Source organism: Monopterus albus, unplaced genomic scaffold, assembly GCF_001952655.1.
Source record: "Monopterus albus unplaced genomic scaffold, M_albus_1.0 scaffold26.1, whole genome shotgun sequence".
Classification (NCBI taxonomy): domain Eukaryota; kingdom Metazoa; phylum Chordata; class Actinopteri; order Synbranchiformes; family Synbranchidae; genus Monopterus; species Monopterus albus.
In genome coordinates, this window is record NW_018127906.1 from 1,983,831 (window position 1) to 1,998,530 (window position 14,700).

At 43.7% G+C, this 14,700-nt stretch overlaps 1 protein-coding gene and 1 long non-coding RNA gene across 2 annotated transcripts in view; both read left to right on the forward strand.

Moving 5' to 3' along the window:
• Positions 1–2,657: 2,657 nt before the first annotated feature.
• Positions 2,658–7,563, forward strand: LOC109957442 (RING finger protein 186). The gene is made up of 4 exons (XM_020595333.1): positions 2,658–2,881; positions 4,753–4,992; positions 5,599–6,502; positions 7,383–7,563. Exons 3-4 carry the CDS (start codon positions 5,778–5,780, stop codon positions 7,561–7,563), a joined length of 906 nt encoding a protein of 301 aa, XP_020450989.1. The 5' UTR covers positions 2,658–2,881; positions 4,753–4,992; positions 5,599–5,777.
• Positions 7,564–9,995: 2,432 nt separating this feature from the next.
• LOC109957316 (uncharacterized) overlaps positions 9,996–14,700 on the forward strand; it is a 6,544-nt gene continuing 1,839 nt past the window's right edge. Inside the window, exons 1-2 of the long non-coding RNA XR_002274538.1 lie at positions 9,996–10,072; positions 13,284–13,410. This is a non-coding gene — a long non-coding RNA (uncharacterized LOC109957316). The remainder of the gene's footprint in view (positions 10,073–13,283; positions 13,411–14,700) is intronic.

Here is a 14,700-nt window from a genome sequence, read left to right on the forward strand (position 1 = left end):
CCAACGACTGCATCTTGAAGGACCCCTCTGTCAAACTCCTAAAGTTTGCAGATGATACAACGGTCATTGGTCTCATCCGAGACGGTGACGAGTCAGCCTACAGACGGGAGGTTGAGCAGCTGGTTCTGTGGTTTAGCCACAACAATCTGGAGCTGAACACGCTCAAAACAGTGGAGATGACAGTGGACTTCAGGAAGAACACCCCCCCACCTTGCCCCCACTCACCATACTTGGCAGCACTGTATCAGCAGTAAAGTCCTTCAAGTTCCTGGGCTCTACTATCTCCCAGGACCTAAAGTGGACGCCCAGCATTAGGACCATCACTAAGGAGGCACAGCAGAGGATGTACTTCCTGCACCAGCTCAGGAAGTCCGCCCTGCCCCAGGAGCTGCTGATACAGTTCTACAGAGGAATCATTGAGTCTGTTCTCTGCACCTCCATCACTGTCTGGTTTGGCTCAGACTGCAGACCCCTCACACCCTGGACACAATCTGTTTGAACTCCTCTCCTCTGGACAGCGTTACAGGTCACTGTGCACCAAGACAACCAGGCACAGGAACAGTTTCTTCCCCCAGGCTGTCACTCTGATCTATGTTTAAGGGCAGGGCAGGATGCTCTACATATCTCTGTGCAGCAACATACAGATGTACATTAGCTCCGGTATCTTTGTTAACTTATACATATGTGTACATTTTTGTCTTTGTTTTTTTTTAACTTGTGTTTTTTTTTCTTCCGTTTTTATATTGCTGTGCACATCAGGGGCTGTTGGGCTGGAGTCAGATTCCTTGTATTTTTGATAATACTTGGCAATAAAGTTTATACTTAAGAGGACAAAACAGATAACAATATTAGAGTAGCATTAACTCAGGGGGGAATTCTAGTAGTTAAGTCAAACTCAGATCTGTTTATGAATTAGATCAGCAGTGTTTGATTTTTCTTGTTTTATACTTCAATGCCAAATTGAAGGTGATATTATACTGAGATTTTTTAAATGAACTCTACGTCTGTGTAGGTCTCGGTGTGAAGGGGCCTGTTAGCTTTGTAGTTTAAGACCATGTCCTGGCATTTTCTCCTGGAAACTGAAAGCTGCAGCCAGTGGCTTCAGATTTTAATGAAGACTGATCGTGATTGAAACTAAAACCTAAAAGTTGTGAACAGACAAACAACCAGCTCAGTGTTTGTTTAGTGGTTTGATCACGACATCTCCCCAGAAAGTGCTGTTAATCATTAACTACAAAAAAAACCTGATTACCACCAGAAGTTTATTATACCTTACCTGCAGGTTAAAGGTTGTTTATGACTGAGTGTAACAGATAAACCAGGTTGTTTGTCAGTGAGACACATAGGACCATGGATGTGAAGACTATCAGCCCCCTCAGGTCACAGTAAGGCTCCACTGTCTGAGGGAGCTGCTGTGGTCTTGGTCTTATACTTGTATAGCGCCTTTCTATGCTTTTACAGCACACTCAAAGCGCTTTCACATTATTCGGCCATTCACACTCCCAAGCACTCACACACCGGTGACATCACCAGGAGCAACTGGGGGTTCAGTGTCTTGCTCAAGGACACTTTGACATGTTGACTGGACAAGCCGGGAATCGAACCACTAATCCTCCGGTTAGGAAATGACCTGCTCTACCTCCTGAGCCACAGCCGCCCCCAATAGTCTGATCAACAACCAGAATGTTTCCTCACACAGTGACACAAAATGAGAAATACAGCAGGTCAGGTGGTCAGAGGTGAATCAGCACCGGAAGCTGGCATTAGGATTCAGCAGAGCGACAGTAGGAATTCACAAGGCTGACATGTAGACAAACAACCGCACACATTCACACTCTGCTATGGGCAATTTAGAGTCACCAGTCAACCTAAGCTGCATGTCTTTGGACTGTGGAAGGAAGCCAGACTACCTGGAGAGAACCCATATGCAGATTCCGCACAGAAAGGCCCCAGGTTGGCTGGGGTTCAAACCCGGAACATTTCTTGGTGTGAGGCAACAGTGCTAACCGCTTTACTGCCCAACACGGAGTCAACAGAATCAGTATTTAATTTATTTAACCTGCTTCAACAAACTCATGTTAAAGTAACAACATTTTAAGTATTGAACCGCAAAAACATAATTGTTAGATGAAATGGCCAACAAACATCCCCCACTGGTTCAACATGAGCTTAAAATAAGGACTTGGGCCAACCTGCACAAGTCTGACCTGTACATTTTAAGCCTGTCAGTTTGTGTTGGGAAATGTCAGGAAGCAGATCTGGGGTGTTTATGAGAATTACTTTGCTCTCCTTCCACCATCCTTTGACTTTCAACAGTCGTGTGGATTTTCCTCACTGCTGAACATCTTCCAAATCCACACAGTGTATTTGTAGCATGAATTCAAAGTCATCAATATGATTAAAGATGCACAGTGATTCTGAATTTCTCTACTGGACAAGGTGAGGTGTCCTGTCCTCACTGTGTGGGTCTGTTAACACAATAGTCTCAGTTGTCGACCATTAGGCAGCAGTTGTATTAAAAAGATCATTTAAAGAAACATGTAGAAAAATGAGAGTGACTAAAATAACGAAGAAAACAACATATTTTAGTGGCGTTACTTCTGGTGTTCAGTGTTAAGAGTCCGTCCACATTGGGCTCTAATCAGCATCACCTTGTTCAGGTGTGTAAACCTTCCAGTGCGCACAGGGCTGCGTCAAGCCAGCAGGTGATTTGACTAACTTGTTTCCTTGTTTTTAAATCACCCACTGAAACGCAGTCACTGTCAGAAGTCAGAGAGAAGCTGAGCTCAAAATAGAGTCACACCTGAACCCTGAGCTCAGGAGGATCCGTGAGATAACCAGGCCTGGTGAAGGCGCGGGCGCGTTGCGTCGCGTCGGTCAGGTAAGAGCAGCGTTCGATCCCGGCGCACCAAACTTCATTCAGAAATCTGATGGTTTTATCTTTCTCGTTTGGGTGCAAAGACGTATACGTAATAAAACAGCGGATTTTAGATGTTTCACTAACCAGGAGGGTCTCGGGGTAAAGTCGGCTGGATGGTTGAAGCCAATCAAACAAAACATGTTCGACGAACAGGCCGTTTATAGAAGGACGCGCTGTAACTGGGTCCTCCTGCCTTCTACCAGTGATGTAACTTTAGAACGATACGAACAGTTAGTTCAACCAAAGTGAGCGTGTCTTTGGTTTGCATGTGCACAGGAGCATATTTATAATGGTTTCACCTGTCCACTTTAATCAAGTATTGTCTCTGGGTCAGGGATTCAATGAGTGTTCTTTAGACCAAAGAGTTGAGTTTTACATATAACCATCAAATTATCACCAGAATATAACTCATATGATTTTAAAATCCATTGTTTTCAGTTCAGTGGAGCTCAAAACTGGTTCCATTCTCTTTTAAATAAATGCTCTGTTTATAATTACTGAAATCTAATTCCAGATGAGTTGGTCTGGCTGTGAACCACCTCAGGTTCCGATACTGTACAAGGGAGTTGGGAACCAGTTTATTGGTGGTTTTTGAAAATTAGACTGTGTCAGAGGATGTTGGGCTTCAGTCTGTGGTGGTGTTGTGTTGGGATGTGTTACGGATTTGTCATCTTTGTTATTTTAGGGCTGCAGCTGTTGACTGCTGCACATGCTGCTCCCATGCAGCATACCTTCTCTTATGTTCTTATATATTATTATCATATTGCTGCATTTGCTGCTTAAAGTGCCTTAGATTTTGTTACTTATTTATCTACTTTATATTTCATTTGTATTTTGTGGCACTCATGTGGACGGCAAAGTAAGAATTTCATTGTACAGGGAAACACGTTTCCTAACTGTGCATTTGACAAATAAACACTTTGACCCCCACCTAACAAGGGTTTTCATGATCAGTTATTACACCACTGATTATTGTCTTGACACATTTTGGGGGAGAAAATTTAAGAAACAAAAATTGAAACTGTATAAAAATTGTCATTATATAAGTTCAGACATACAAGGTGACGTCTCCACAATGTCATTTCTCGGGTCCAAAACCCAAATATATTCCATTTGCAATAAATGAACACAAAGCAGCAGACATCACCTTTTATCAGCTTAAAACTTAAACAACTAATTATCAGAACAGTTTCCTATTCCACACTTTATCTGTGTGTTAAAGTTGCTTCTGTTGGTGTCACATGGCCTGTGACTGCAGGAACCTCGTGAACTTGACGTCTGGGTGCAGTGACCCGGTCCACCCAGTGTAGCAGATGATGTAGGGTTCACCAGGTTTTTTAAAGCTCTGAGGAGGTTCCTGCTGGGTGTCTCGGCATCAGAGCAGTGGACCAGCTTAGTTTGCATGTTTTTTGCCTTTGTAAATAAAATAGACAATGCACATTTTGTCCTATTGACGCCCGCTGCAGATGGCGTCATGAATCCAGCTGGTGGCACAGTATAGCGCTTCATTCAGCGGCCACCATCTGGTTTTATGTGAACTTATGCAAAACCAGAGGAAGTGTAAACCTGAGCAGTTCAGCACAGACAACGGATGCTGGAAATGACCAGAAGACTCCATGACACTTTCTTTGATCCCATTAGGTGACTTAATTTTTTGTGAGAGTGGGGCTTCAAAGTTTACAGTAGTGTCATTGGTGGGGTTTCTCCTATCTCTGAATGCAGTGAAGTTGTAACTGTAGACAGAAAAGATGATCAGTCAAGCTGGACATTTGTCCAGGAAGTCGAGTCTGTGCCTCTAGTGTCATTGTAATAGTTTCTTTTTTGCCTTCCAGTGTTGGGGGAAGAAGTATATCAAATGAACTGGGCTAGAAGTGAAGGTTTTCCCTCAGTCATCGGTCTGTGTGGGGACATCTGACACTTGGTTTCCTCTGCTGTTATGGGTTTAAAATGGCACCCGATGAGGACCAACACTAACCACAGCAGTGCTGTCAGTGATGAACCTGAATGGATTGGATGTGGGCAGCCACCCCTGAGAGCTGAATGTTGTTCCAGCATCACAGTCACTAACACTGGTGGGAAAAGTTCACAGAGCTTGTATTTAACAGTAGTAATACTCATGACAAGTACTGAGAATAAAAATATTCAAGTATAATCACACAAATGGACTTTTACAAGTAATTAATGCAGAAAGAAGGACTTCTTAGTGACCTCTTAAACAGATGGTCATGGCTCGTGCACTGAGATGGGATTCTGAGATGGAGCTGTTTGTATAGAACTGCAGCTAATGGCTCTTCCATTATGGGCTAAGCAGCTGACTGATGGTTAAACTGGTTTCAGTGCTTGTTTTGTTCCACCTCAACGTTATTAACAGAAAAAGCAGCAAATCATCAGATTTGAAAAATGTGAACCATGAAACCATGTTTGGCATATTTACATGAAAAGTGACTGAGGATTTCTTGTTACTTCATTTCCTCAGTCAACTGTTTCAGCTTTGCTTCTATATACAGTACAGGATGTTTTTAATTCATTGTCTGTTATAATTCTCTCCTTGTTGAAACAACAGGAAGGAGGCGAACACGACATGTGAACCTTATTGTCTAAAAAAAGATGCAGCGTTTCATAGTCTGGATTAATCCTGTTGGTTTGCAGAGAATTGATAAGTGTTTTTCCTCCTTTAGAGGTAGTTTTGATTAAGGTGTCCAGTCTGAAGACAAGGTTGAACTAGGAGGGTCTTCATCATCACATCCTCCTCCTCCTCCTCCCTGTGTCTTACCCCTGACTTCCTGTCCCTGCTGACGGCTGAAGCCTCAACATCGTCTCCTGGGAGCTTCACCCTCGTCCTCTTGCTCCACCAGTCATGAATACAAACCTGAACTCTCACCCCCCTGATGTCGCTGCTCCCATTTCAGTCTGTGGTCCTCACAATAATTCCCATGATGCATCTTTCTCCAGTGCGCCTTGCCCTCCAGTCATTCAGACAAGTCACAGCTCTGTGACAGTGCTGAGCCGTAACCCTTCCCCCTGTCAGGCCTCATCGGACCAAGATGAAGATCAAAACCCGATCCCGTTACCAGATCACTCTGCTTTGCCGCTTCCAGGCTCCATCCCCATCTTTGGCCTCAGGTCCAGGCCTGAGTCCAGCATAGTTCCAGTCCTGACTCCATCTTTAGTTCCTGCTGCCACATTGAACCCTTACCCTATCCTCCCATCGTCCCAGGTCTCTGTCATCTTCTCGTCCCCAGACCTCTGTCTATCTCCACTCCCGTCTCCGTGCTCTGAGGAATCCTGCCCGGACCTGGAGTGCTCCATCTGCTTCAGCCAGTTCAACAACGTCTTTCGCTGTCCCAAGATGCTTCAGTGCAAGCATACATTCTGCCTGGAGTGCCTGGCACGCATGAACGTCAAGTCACCCGAGCCCAGCGCCATCCAGTGTCCACTGTGTCGTGGCCTCACGCCCCTGCCCACCCTCGGCCTGCCCAGACTGACCACAGATTCAGCTGTGCTGTCCTACCTGCCGGCCGCCATGCAGAGGGTCTACAGCATTCGCTTCCTCCGCAGCAAAGGGAGGCTGGAGGTCAAAAGGTCAGGCTGCAGAACAACCTTTATGAAAAGGAGTCTTTATGAAAACTATGATTTAACAGTTTGAAAAGGCGATTGTTGTGCTAGTTATTATTTTACACATGCTATTCACGAGCATCATAAAACCGGTCTGTCTCTCAGCTCCACTAGGGCTCAGGGTTCAACTGCTCTCCATCACTCAACACTTTCTTTTATTGCCTCTGTACACCTGTTTATTCCTTTAACATTTGGGGGAAGTGGTGACAAAGTGAGTGAAGCTCGGTGGTGTATAATTGAAAGATGAACCGTGTTTCCTTTTGATTCAGCACAGTGACGGTGAACCAGGACAGATGGCCTTGCTTCATTTCCTCCACTTCTGTTTGATCTGATCTCTTCGTTATCATGACTTTTCTTAACCTTTTCTTAAATCAATGCCTTGTGAGCTTCAGCCACTTTTTGTTCCCACATGGATCCTATTTATTCATCCTGACAAATGTGAGGAGGCTTCATGACTTTAAGCAGAAGCAGTTCAGAGTTGAAATGAAAGATGTTTGCACTCTGTATTATGAAGGAAAATTAAAAACAACTTACAGGACTTGTTTGAGCCCTACACAGACATGTAGTCTGATTTGAATAGCAGGTCCAGAGCCTGGTTAATGAAGGACATTTGTGTCACTGCCTGTTTTGGTTGAACCAGGTCTCCAAAGTGTGTCAGGGCTCATTAACCTGCTCCTGTATCTTCTTTCCACTGATCCACACAGTTGCAAGTAAATTCAGTTTTTGGGCAGTTACAAAAGGAGGAGCATTTGAACACTTGTCTAATCACTAAAAATGATTATTTAACTAAGATTAATAACAGAATTCTCAGCTTCATTTGCTCAATAATGCTCTGCTTCTCGTTAAGGTCCTCTGAGGGTCGGAGGTCACTTCTGGGGGATGGCGGCGTGGAGCTGGGCGGTGTGGGCGGAGCTCTGTTCAGACTGACGGATCGGCCGGCGTGTCGAGCCTTCCTCCTGACGTCTATGGTGATGATGATGGTGCTGCTTGTGGGAATCATCATCTTCATCCTCACCTTCAAAAAGTGAGTGACATCTGTTCTGTTGTCTGACGGAGAAGCACTAAGGAAAACGTCTTGATGGAATAATCTGAACCCCGCTAATGAGCCACGTTTCACTGCTGTGGCTAAAAGATGGAAACGCATCCAGACGTGCACTTAAAACCCATCGTTCAGGTCTTTTAACTTATGACTTCTGAAGCCAAGATACGCACAGGAAGGTCTGGGAAGGAACTGAGAAGCTGTGAATTTTATTCTGCTTCATCTCATTGAACTTGTGCCAAAAGACTCAAAATGTCCCAGTGGCTGATGAAAAGTTGAAAGTATTGTCAGTGTCAAGGTACAAAATGATGTTCATGTTGCTGCTGAGGAGGAAATGCATCAAGGAGCCTGAGAAGCACTGGACTTGTCTCTGCTCACAGCATCTGACTTGTGCCAAAAGCTGTAAACAGTCATCTAGCTGTCTAAAAAAAACAGATCATGGGAACTTCCTGTGCAGCAAAGTAATATTCAGGTAGCAGCCGAGGGAGGACATTCAGAAGCAGTGGACTGTGTCTTTCAGAGTATTCAGTCAGGTAATGAGAGAAGGCTGAGCTGAATGGCGTTTGATATGAAGTGGTAAGATACAGGTGTGTGTAAAACAGACTGTCTCCTTACAGGTTAGTCTGTCCAGCTGCACATCAGAGCTAAGGTTCAACATTAAATGTTTGTTTCCAGGGACTGAACCTATATCATTTTGTCACTGTTAAAACAATATTACTGTCGCTGTGACACGAGGCCTGTGAGCAGCCTGCAGTCGTGGCCTCCTCACTTGTCATCTGGCAGCACCTTCTTCATAGTCTTCTGTTTTAAATGACCTGAGCCACAGTTATTCTGATCAGCTGATACGTCGGGTATTAATGCGTCAGTATGAAACTCTGCTAAACTGTGTCAAACCCAAACACGGCTGCAGAGCGTGAAGGATTAGTTCAGTAAAAAAAGACATGTTGCACTGAACTGTCTGTGCAGATGGTTTTGGTTTATTTGTTCAGGTTGTCGGGTTCCGAGGTTTCTGTGTGAAAACCTGGATGATAAAGCTAATGTGCATGGTGAGATGGCACAGGGGCAGAGTTCATGGTTTTAATAAGCTGACCCATTTTAAAGAAGCAAAAATGAAATCCTGAGACAGTGAAGAACCTGAGCTCTGAGTTTCTGGTCACTGTATAATTTGGAAGACCCTTGGGTGTCCCAACTCATCTGGGACACTGTGGGATGGTCCCTGGTTGAGTCTGATGGCCGAAGTCTGCTCAGTTAGAAACATGATCGTGTTTTCACCGATCAACCAAGAGATCAGTGACAAACTTGGTGTTAAAATGAGTTTATTTATTTTCCAGAAACTCCTTTGACTTGTAAATCAAACTGAACCTGACACTGGAAACTGCCATTCCCAAACTTAACCCAGTTAAAAAGATATCTTAAGATTATTCACCTTTAAGTTCCAGATATTGGTGATGATTTAGCATTTTGTTTTTTTTTTAGTTGACCAGCCTGTTTGTGATCTCAGATCTGTTTTACACTGACCTGTTTTACTGTGCAATGTAAAAAATTTTATGTATTTATGTGACTATTTTAGCAAAACGTGCACTATCATGTTTCTTATGTTACACTAATAAATTCCCTTTTTAAATGATGGCATTTGTCTTTTATTAAGCAGCAGCAGGAGTTGGTTTGGGTAGGTCAAAGTCGTTTTATGCCTCCAGCAGGTGGCGCTGTAGTGTCAGTACATGAGGACTCTGCATGTCAGCAAGTGGCCAGTGTCTGGACTCTGAGCTGGGATGTGAAACTAAGGCTGCAGAGCAGCTGTGTGTCCATATTGTGTTAAGAGGTGGCTTTGTGGACACAACACACTGGGCGACTGTATGAACCGGTTTCCATGTGGCCTGCTGCTCGAATAACACCCCTCTTTCTCCGAGGGTAACTACATCAGGCCGAAGGCCGTCTGTCAGCTGCCCCATCGCCGCCCTCAGTAGCACAGCGCATACTGCAACACTACATCATATCACAAATGAAATCCTCTGACCTGTATGACCCGTGTAGGTCATTCATCCCTTCCCTCTGACACAACGAACAGGAGCATGTCCTGAAATGGAACCACTCCATTGCCAGGTGGAACAGCAAGAACTCCAGAGAAACGGCAAGCTTTACAAACTTGTCATGGAAACGGTTATAAACAAGACGGCAAGTATAATGCAACGCCATTGTCATGGAAACTGCCACAAACATACTGTTATGATTATGAAATGGTCAGTTTCATTGGGTTTTGTTACCTTAGGAGAGGAAGCTACTGGATTTGAAGCTTCCTCTCCTGGAGGAAAGTTAGGCATCTTGTGTTCCTCCTTGCTCATGTCATGATTACTATGGTCACTAGAGGTCACCAAAACGTAAAACAATGGTTGTAATCAGCTGCTGAGTTGTTTTACAGGAGGACACAACAGGCAATGACAAACCAAACATGGAGGACAGATGTGCTCAGAGCTGCATCAGCCCCTGAAGCAGCAGAGGTCAGTGCAGCATCTCTTTCACTCCACACACAATCTAGTCAGTTGCTGCTCTCACTGTTGTAACCTGGTCCATGGCCCAATGTTTGGTGCTCATATGGCAACACACAGGATCCATACAACCCTGTGAACAGAGGCTCCGCCCACAGGGTGGCAGTCGAGGCTGCCACTGGCCTTTTGGCTGAAATGGTTGTTTATACATTTTCTCTTCTTACACATGGAAACATTCATCTTTTTGCTTCTTTGTAGTTTTCAGGCACTTTGTCTATATATGGGCCATGTTTTTGGCTACATGCATGTGATGGTCCTCATTGTTGGATTTAAGAGCACAAAGCCTACAACAACTTCTGGTTTGATCTAGAGGCAAAATGTAGACTGTACAGTATGAGCAATGGTTATAACCTGGCCCGACAGAAATGGGCGTTTATTCTGATGCTTCATGTGGAAAACCACCGATGGAGCCTCTGATCTCGAGATGTCACCGTGGAGCACACCTACGCTCTGTGACCACTGGGTAAAGCTGTGCATCACTCTGTGATCGGGCTGTGTAACGAGGTGGGAGGATGTGGCTGACATTCTGTCTTCGTTCACCAGACCATGTAACATCTTAGTTCATCTTTTAAATTTGGGCTAAACTTTTGAAAGGGTGAAAGAAACAAACTCCCCCACACTGTTGATCACTTGTGCTCATTAGTCAAACAATTCAAATAAAACTCCAGTGTGAAAGTGTGTGGGATGTTTTGGATCTTCCACACTGTGGTAGATGAGCTGTGCCTGCCAGACTTTTCCTTCCTTCCCCACCCGCTCGACCACCTGAACCACAACCGCCCCGATTTAAAGGATAGATTCACAGTTTAGAAGTCTAAAAACAACTGAATAGTCACAGCAAACAAAAACTGTCTGGTTTAGAAACTGGCTCTCCTGGCTTCATATAAAAATCCCAAAACCATACTTGTTTTAATCCACTTCCAGTTTATTTCCTGCCAGTGGTGTATGTTCGCATCTTACCCCTCCTTCTGCTTCTGTACTCGGGTCCTGTTTAGCCATATTGACCCAGACTACAGAGGAGGGTTTCTTCACTTCATTGTCCCCATTCAGAACAGTGTCCTCCAGGACAGTGGTCCCCAACCTTTTTATCACTGCGGACCGGTCAACGCTTGACAATTTTACCACGGCCCGGGGGAGTCGGGGGGGGGGTACGTAGCCGAAACATTATATTTACAAAACAAAATATACCCAAAATGTCAGAATAAAGTGACACAATCTTAAATTATCCCCCTCATATCTTTCATGTAAGACCTTTTAATATACCTTTCAAGAATAATACACTTATGTCTACAAACACTTACTTGAGTTACTTTTTTGTTTTATTAAAGCCATTTATATTCATGGTTACACAAGTGATGATAAAGATATAACCTTTAGTGAATAAATATTGATTAATAAATAAATACTGGATTCATAAAATAACTCCAAACATATCAGTTTCGTTAGGTAGGTAAAGCGAATTAAGCTCTTCCCTAACTTTAGGAACAAAAAGCTTTCTGAGGAGCATCAGTAATGAGCCCCCTACTAATGTTTGAAACATGTCCAAAATGCCTCTGTTGACGCGCCGTCCCCACAAATCCAGTTTGGCTTTAAATGCAGCTACTTTATCTGCCAACTTGAAGACAGTTGTCATTTTCCCCTGAAGTGACAGATTGAGTTCATTGAGCAGGCTGAATATGTCCACAAGTAAGCCAGTTTTGGCGCTCAAGTGACCGAGATGTAACCGAGAGAATGCGGTCATTTTTCAAAATAAAAGATTGTTCATAGATAATAAATAAAACGGAAATAATTAATAATTTCTTGTACGGCCCGGTACCAATTGATCCACGGACCGGTACCGGTCCGCGGCCCGGGGGTTGGGGACCACTGCTCCAGGACACACGTTTTGTGTGTGATAGAAGGCTTGTTGTTGCTGAAGCAGGAGAGGATGTCCACGCTGTCTCATGATGGTTTGTCTGTGTGGATGATATTGCAGCAATATTATTATGAAAGCAGTGTCTACGAGCTGCAGACATGACCCAGTGCACAGCACCGCTGAGTCCTGATATGATGCACCAGGATGTTCGAGGTTCAGTTTGTTGTGACCGTGGTGCGGTGGGTAGAGCAGTCGTCTCCAACCAGAAGGTGGAAGGTTCAAATCTCGGTGCTTCTAGTCCACAGGTTGAAGTGTCCTTGGGCAAGACACTGAACCCCCCCCCGTTGCCCCTGATGGTGAGAGCCATCGGTTGAGGTGGCACCGCAGATGGCTGCCTCGGTTCTATACCGGAAACAAATTCCTTGTGAGTAACATACTTGGCCATTAAAGGTGATTATCCTTATCCCTTTCCAGGATTCTGGTCAGACGTTGGAGAAAACCTGACTGTTGCTTCTTTCCTTTGTCACTCACTGACTCTTTGCATTGAGTGCGTGACCTCTTGATCAAGATACTGGTATTTGTGCTTATGCCATTGTCTGATCTGCTTAATAAACCACACAAACGATGACTTGAAGACCTCTTTATTGATTTCTACAACACTAACACTTTGGTTTAGCTGTGACAGTTTCTCCACAGTGAAGACTGGGGGGTGTGGGAAGTTTTAAGATTCTTTAATTTGAATCAGTTGGCACGTTCTGATCTCGCCTGAGGATTCAGTCACAACGTTACAGAATTTCCCTCCACTCACACCACCCAGATCACGCAACCCACAGTCTATTAATACCTGTACATAGAAACAGGGGTGTTCCCTCAGTTTGTGGCTGCCAAACCAAAGTGTTTCTCTAATTACTGTGTTCATTCATCCCCCCCGCCACACACACACACACACACACACACACACAGATGACACAGACTCGGCAAGACTCGGATCCTACAAGCTTTTTAGCTTAGCATGCTAGCCCTCAACAAGCAGACTAGGAGGCCTTTGGTAAACCTTCCCAGGACTTGGCTCAGTGAACGGAGGTGATGTTAATACTGACATGGGTAATAAATCATACAAATAATGCATGAGATCAGTTTGTTGTATTGTTGTGTGCTAATGTACTAAATACGATGACAAAACAAGCTAGAATAACAGACTTGTAGACGTTTGCACCAGCCTCAACACTGACACGTGAGGATGTCTCTCCACCTCTGTTTCCTTGGCAGCAAACCAGTTTCACCCAAAGCTAATTTTCTGTTCTAATGCAGAAAGTAGTGAGGACGCTGGACTGTGAGGTGGGAGGTAAAGAGACATGCTGTCCACTTGTGCACTTGTAAAATTCATCATCTGCCCAGGTCTACAAGGGTGTGCGCTGTCTTCACATGCACCAGACAGGTAAACAGGATGCTGGTTTTGTGCCACGTGTACATATACAATGGGTACGGAAAGTATTCAGACCCCCTTAAATATTTCACTCTTTGTTATATTGAAGCCATATGCTAAAATCATTTAAGTTCATTTTTTTCCTCATTAATGTACACACAGCACCCCATAGTGACAGAAAAACAGAATTTGACATTTTTGCAGATTTATTAAAAAAGAAAAACTGAAATATCACATGGTCATAAGTATTCAGACCCTTTGCTCAGTATTTAGTAGAAGCACCCTTTTGAGCTAATACAGCCATGAGTCTTTTTGGGAATGATGCAACAAGTTTTTCACACCTGCATTTGGGGATCCTCTGCCATTCCTCCTTGCAGATCCTCTCCAGTGCTGTCAGGTTGGATGGTAAACGTTGGTGAGCAGCCATTTTCAGGTCTCTTGCTTCAGTGGCATTTTGGTCTGTTTCACCCAGATAGATGAGTCGGTGTGAAAATGTGGGAAAGATGGTCAAAAATGTGATTTAATGTGCTTCTCTTAAAAGCAGTTGTAGGTTTGGTGGTTGAATAAAAATGGGAAGGAGAAAGCTGTGTGACCACACAAAGCAGTTTTGAGTTTTGAGATTCAGTAAATTTGCCACTTCCCCTTTTTTTAACTGTCTTCTTTTTTATGTGGTGTCAAATCTGTGAAAAAGAAAACATTTGTTTGTACATGACCCGGTTGTACTTTTCCTCAGATGCCTGGTAATATCTAACATCTTCAGAATGAATCTAAATGGTAAATCATAATAATGTGGTTTATGATGACATATGAGTGCACTTTTCAAAGTACTCTACATCAGGATATTTCATTCTGACTGACAAGATGTACTTAACATGTACTTACCAAACAAACAAAAACACTATCTTTATAATAATGACCCTCATCAGTCAAATTAAATATTCTTCATATTTTATATTAGAAAACCAGACAGGAAAATGTTGTTTTTACTGCGCCAACCAAACCAGTGCTTTCAGATGAAGACTTTTAAAGTGTAGGTGAAAACTAAAAATCGACAGTATGAATCTTTCATCACAGGAACTCACAGGAATTGCACATTAAATAGTTTATTATTGAAAGAAAAGTGGATGAATAAATCAATTATAAAACAAACACAAGTGAGAATACATGGAGGACTGCAGACTTAATCTAAACGATATCCGGGACTCACCGCTCAGCAGGGAGGGATTTCATTCATGAAGTGCTGGAGGAAGAAATGGGAGGATGTCTGACCTTCGCTCCCATACTTATGTCTGTGACAGGAGG

Bases quoted from the DNA above. Each gene is read 5' to 3' on its own strand.
- LOC109957442 (XM_020595333.1), top strand. From the start codon at position 5,778: ATGAATACAAACCTGAACTCTCACCCCCCTGATGTCGCTGCTCCCATT. The intron at 6,503-7,382 runs GTCAGGCTGCAG...CTTCTCGTTAAG, and splicing joins GGGAGGCTGGAGGTCAAAAG to GTCCTCTGAGGGTCGGAGGT.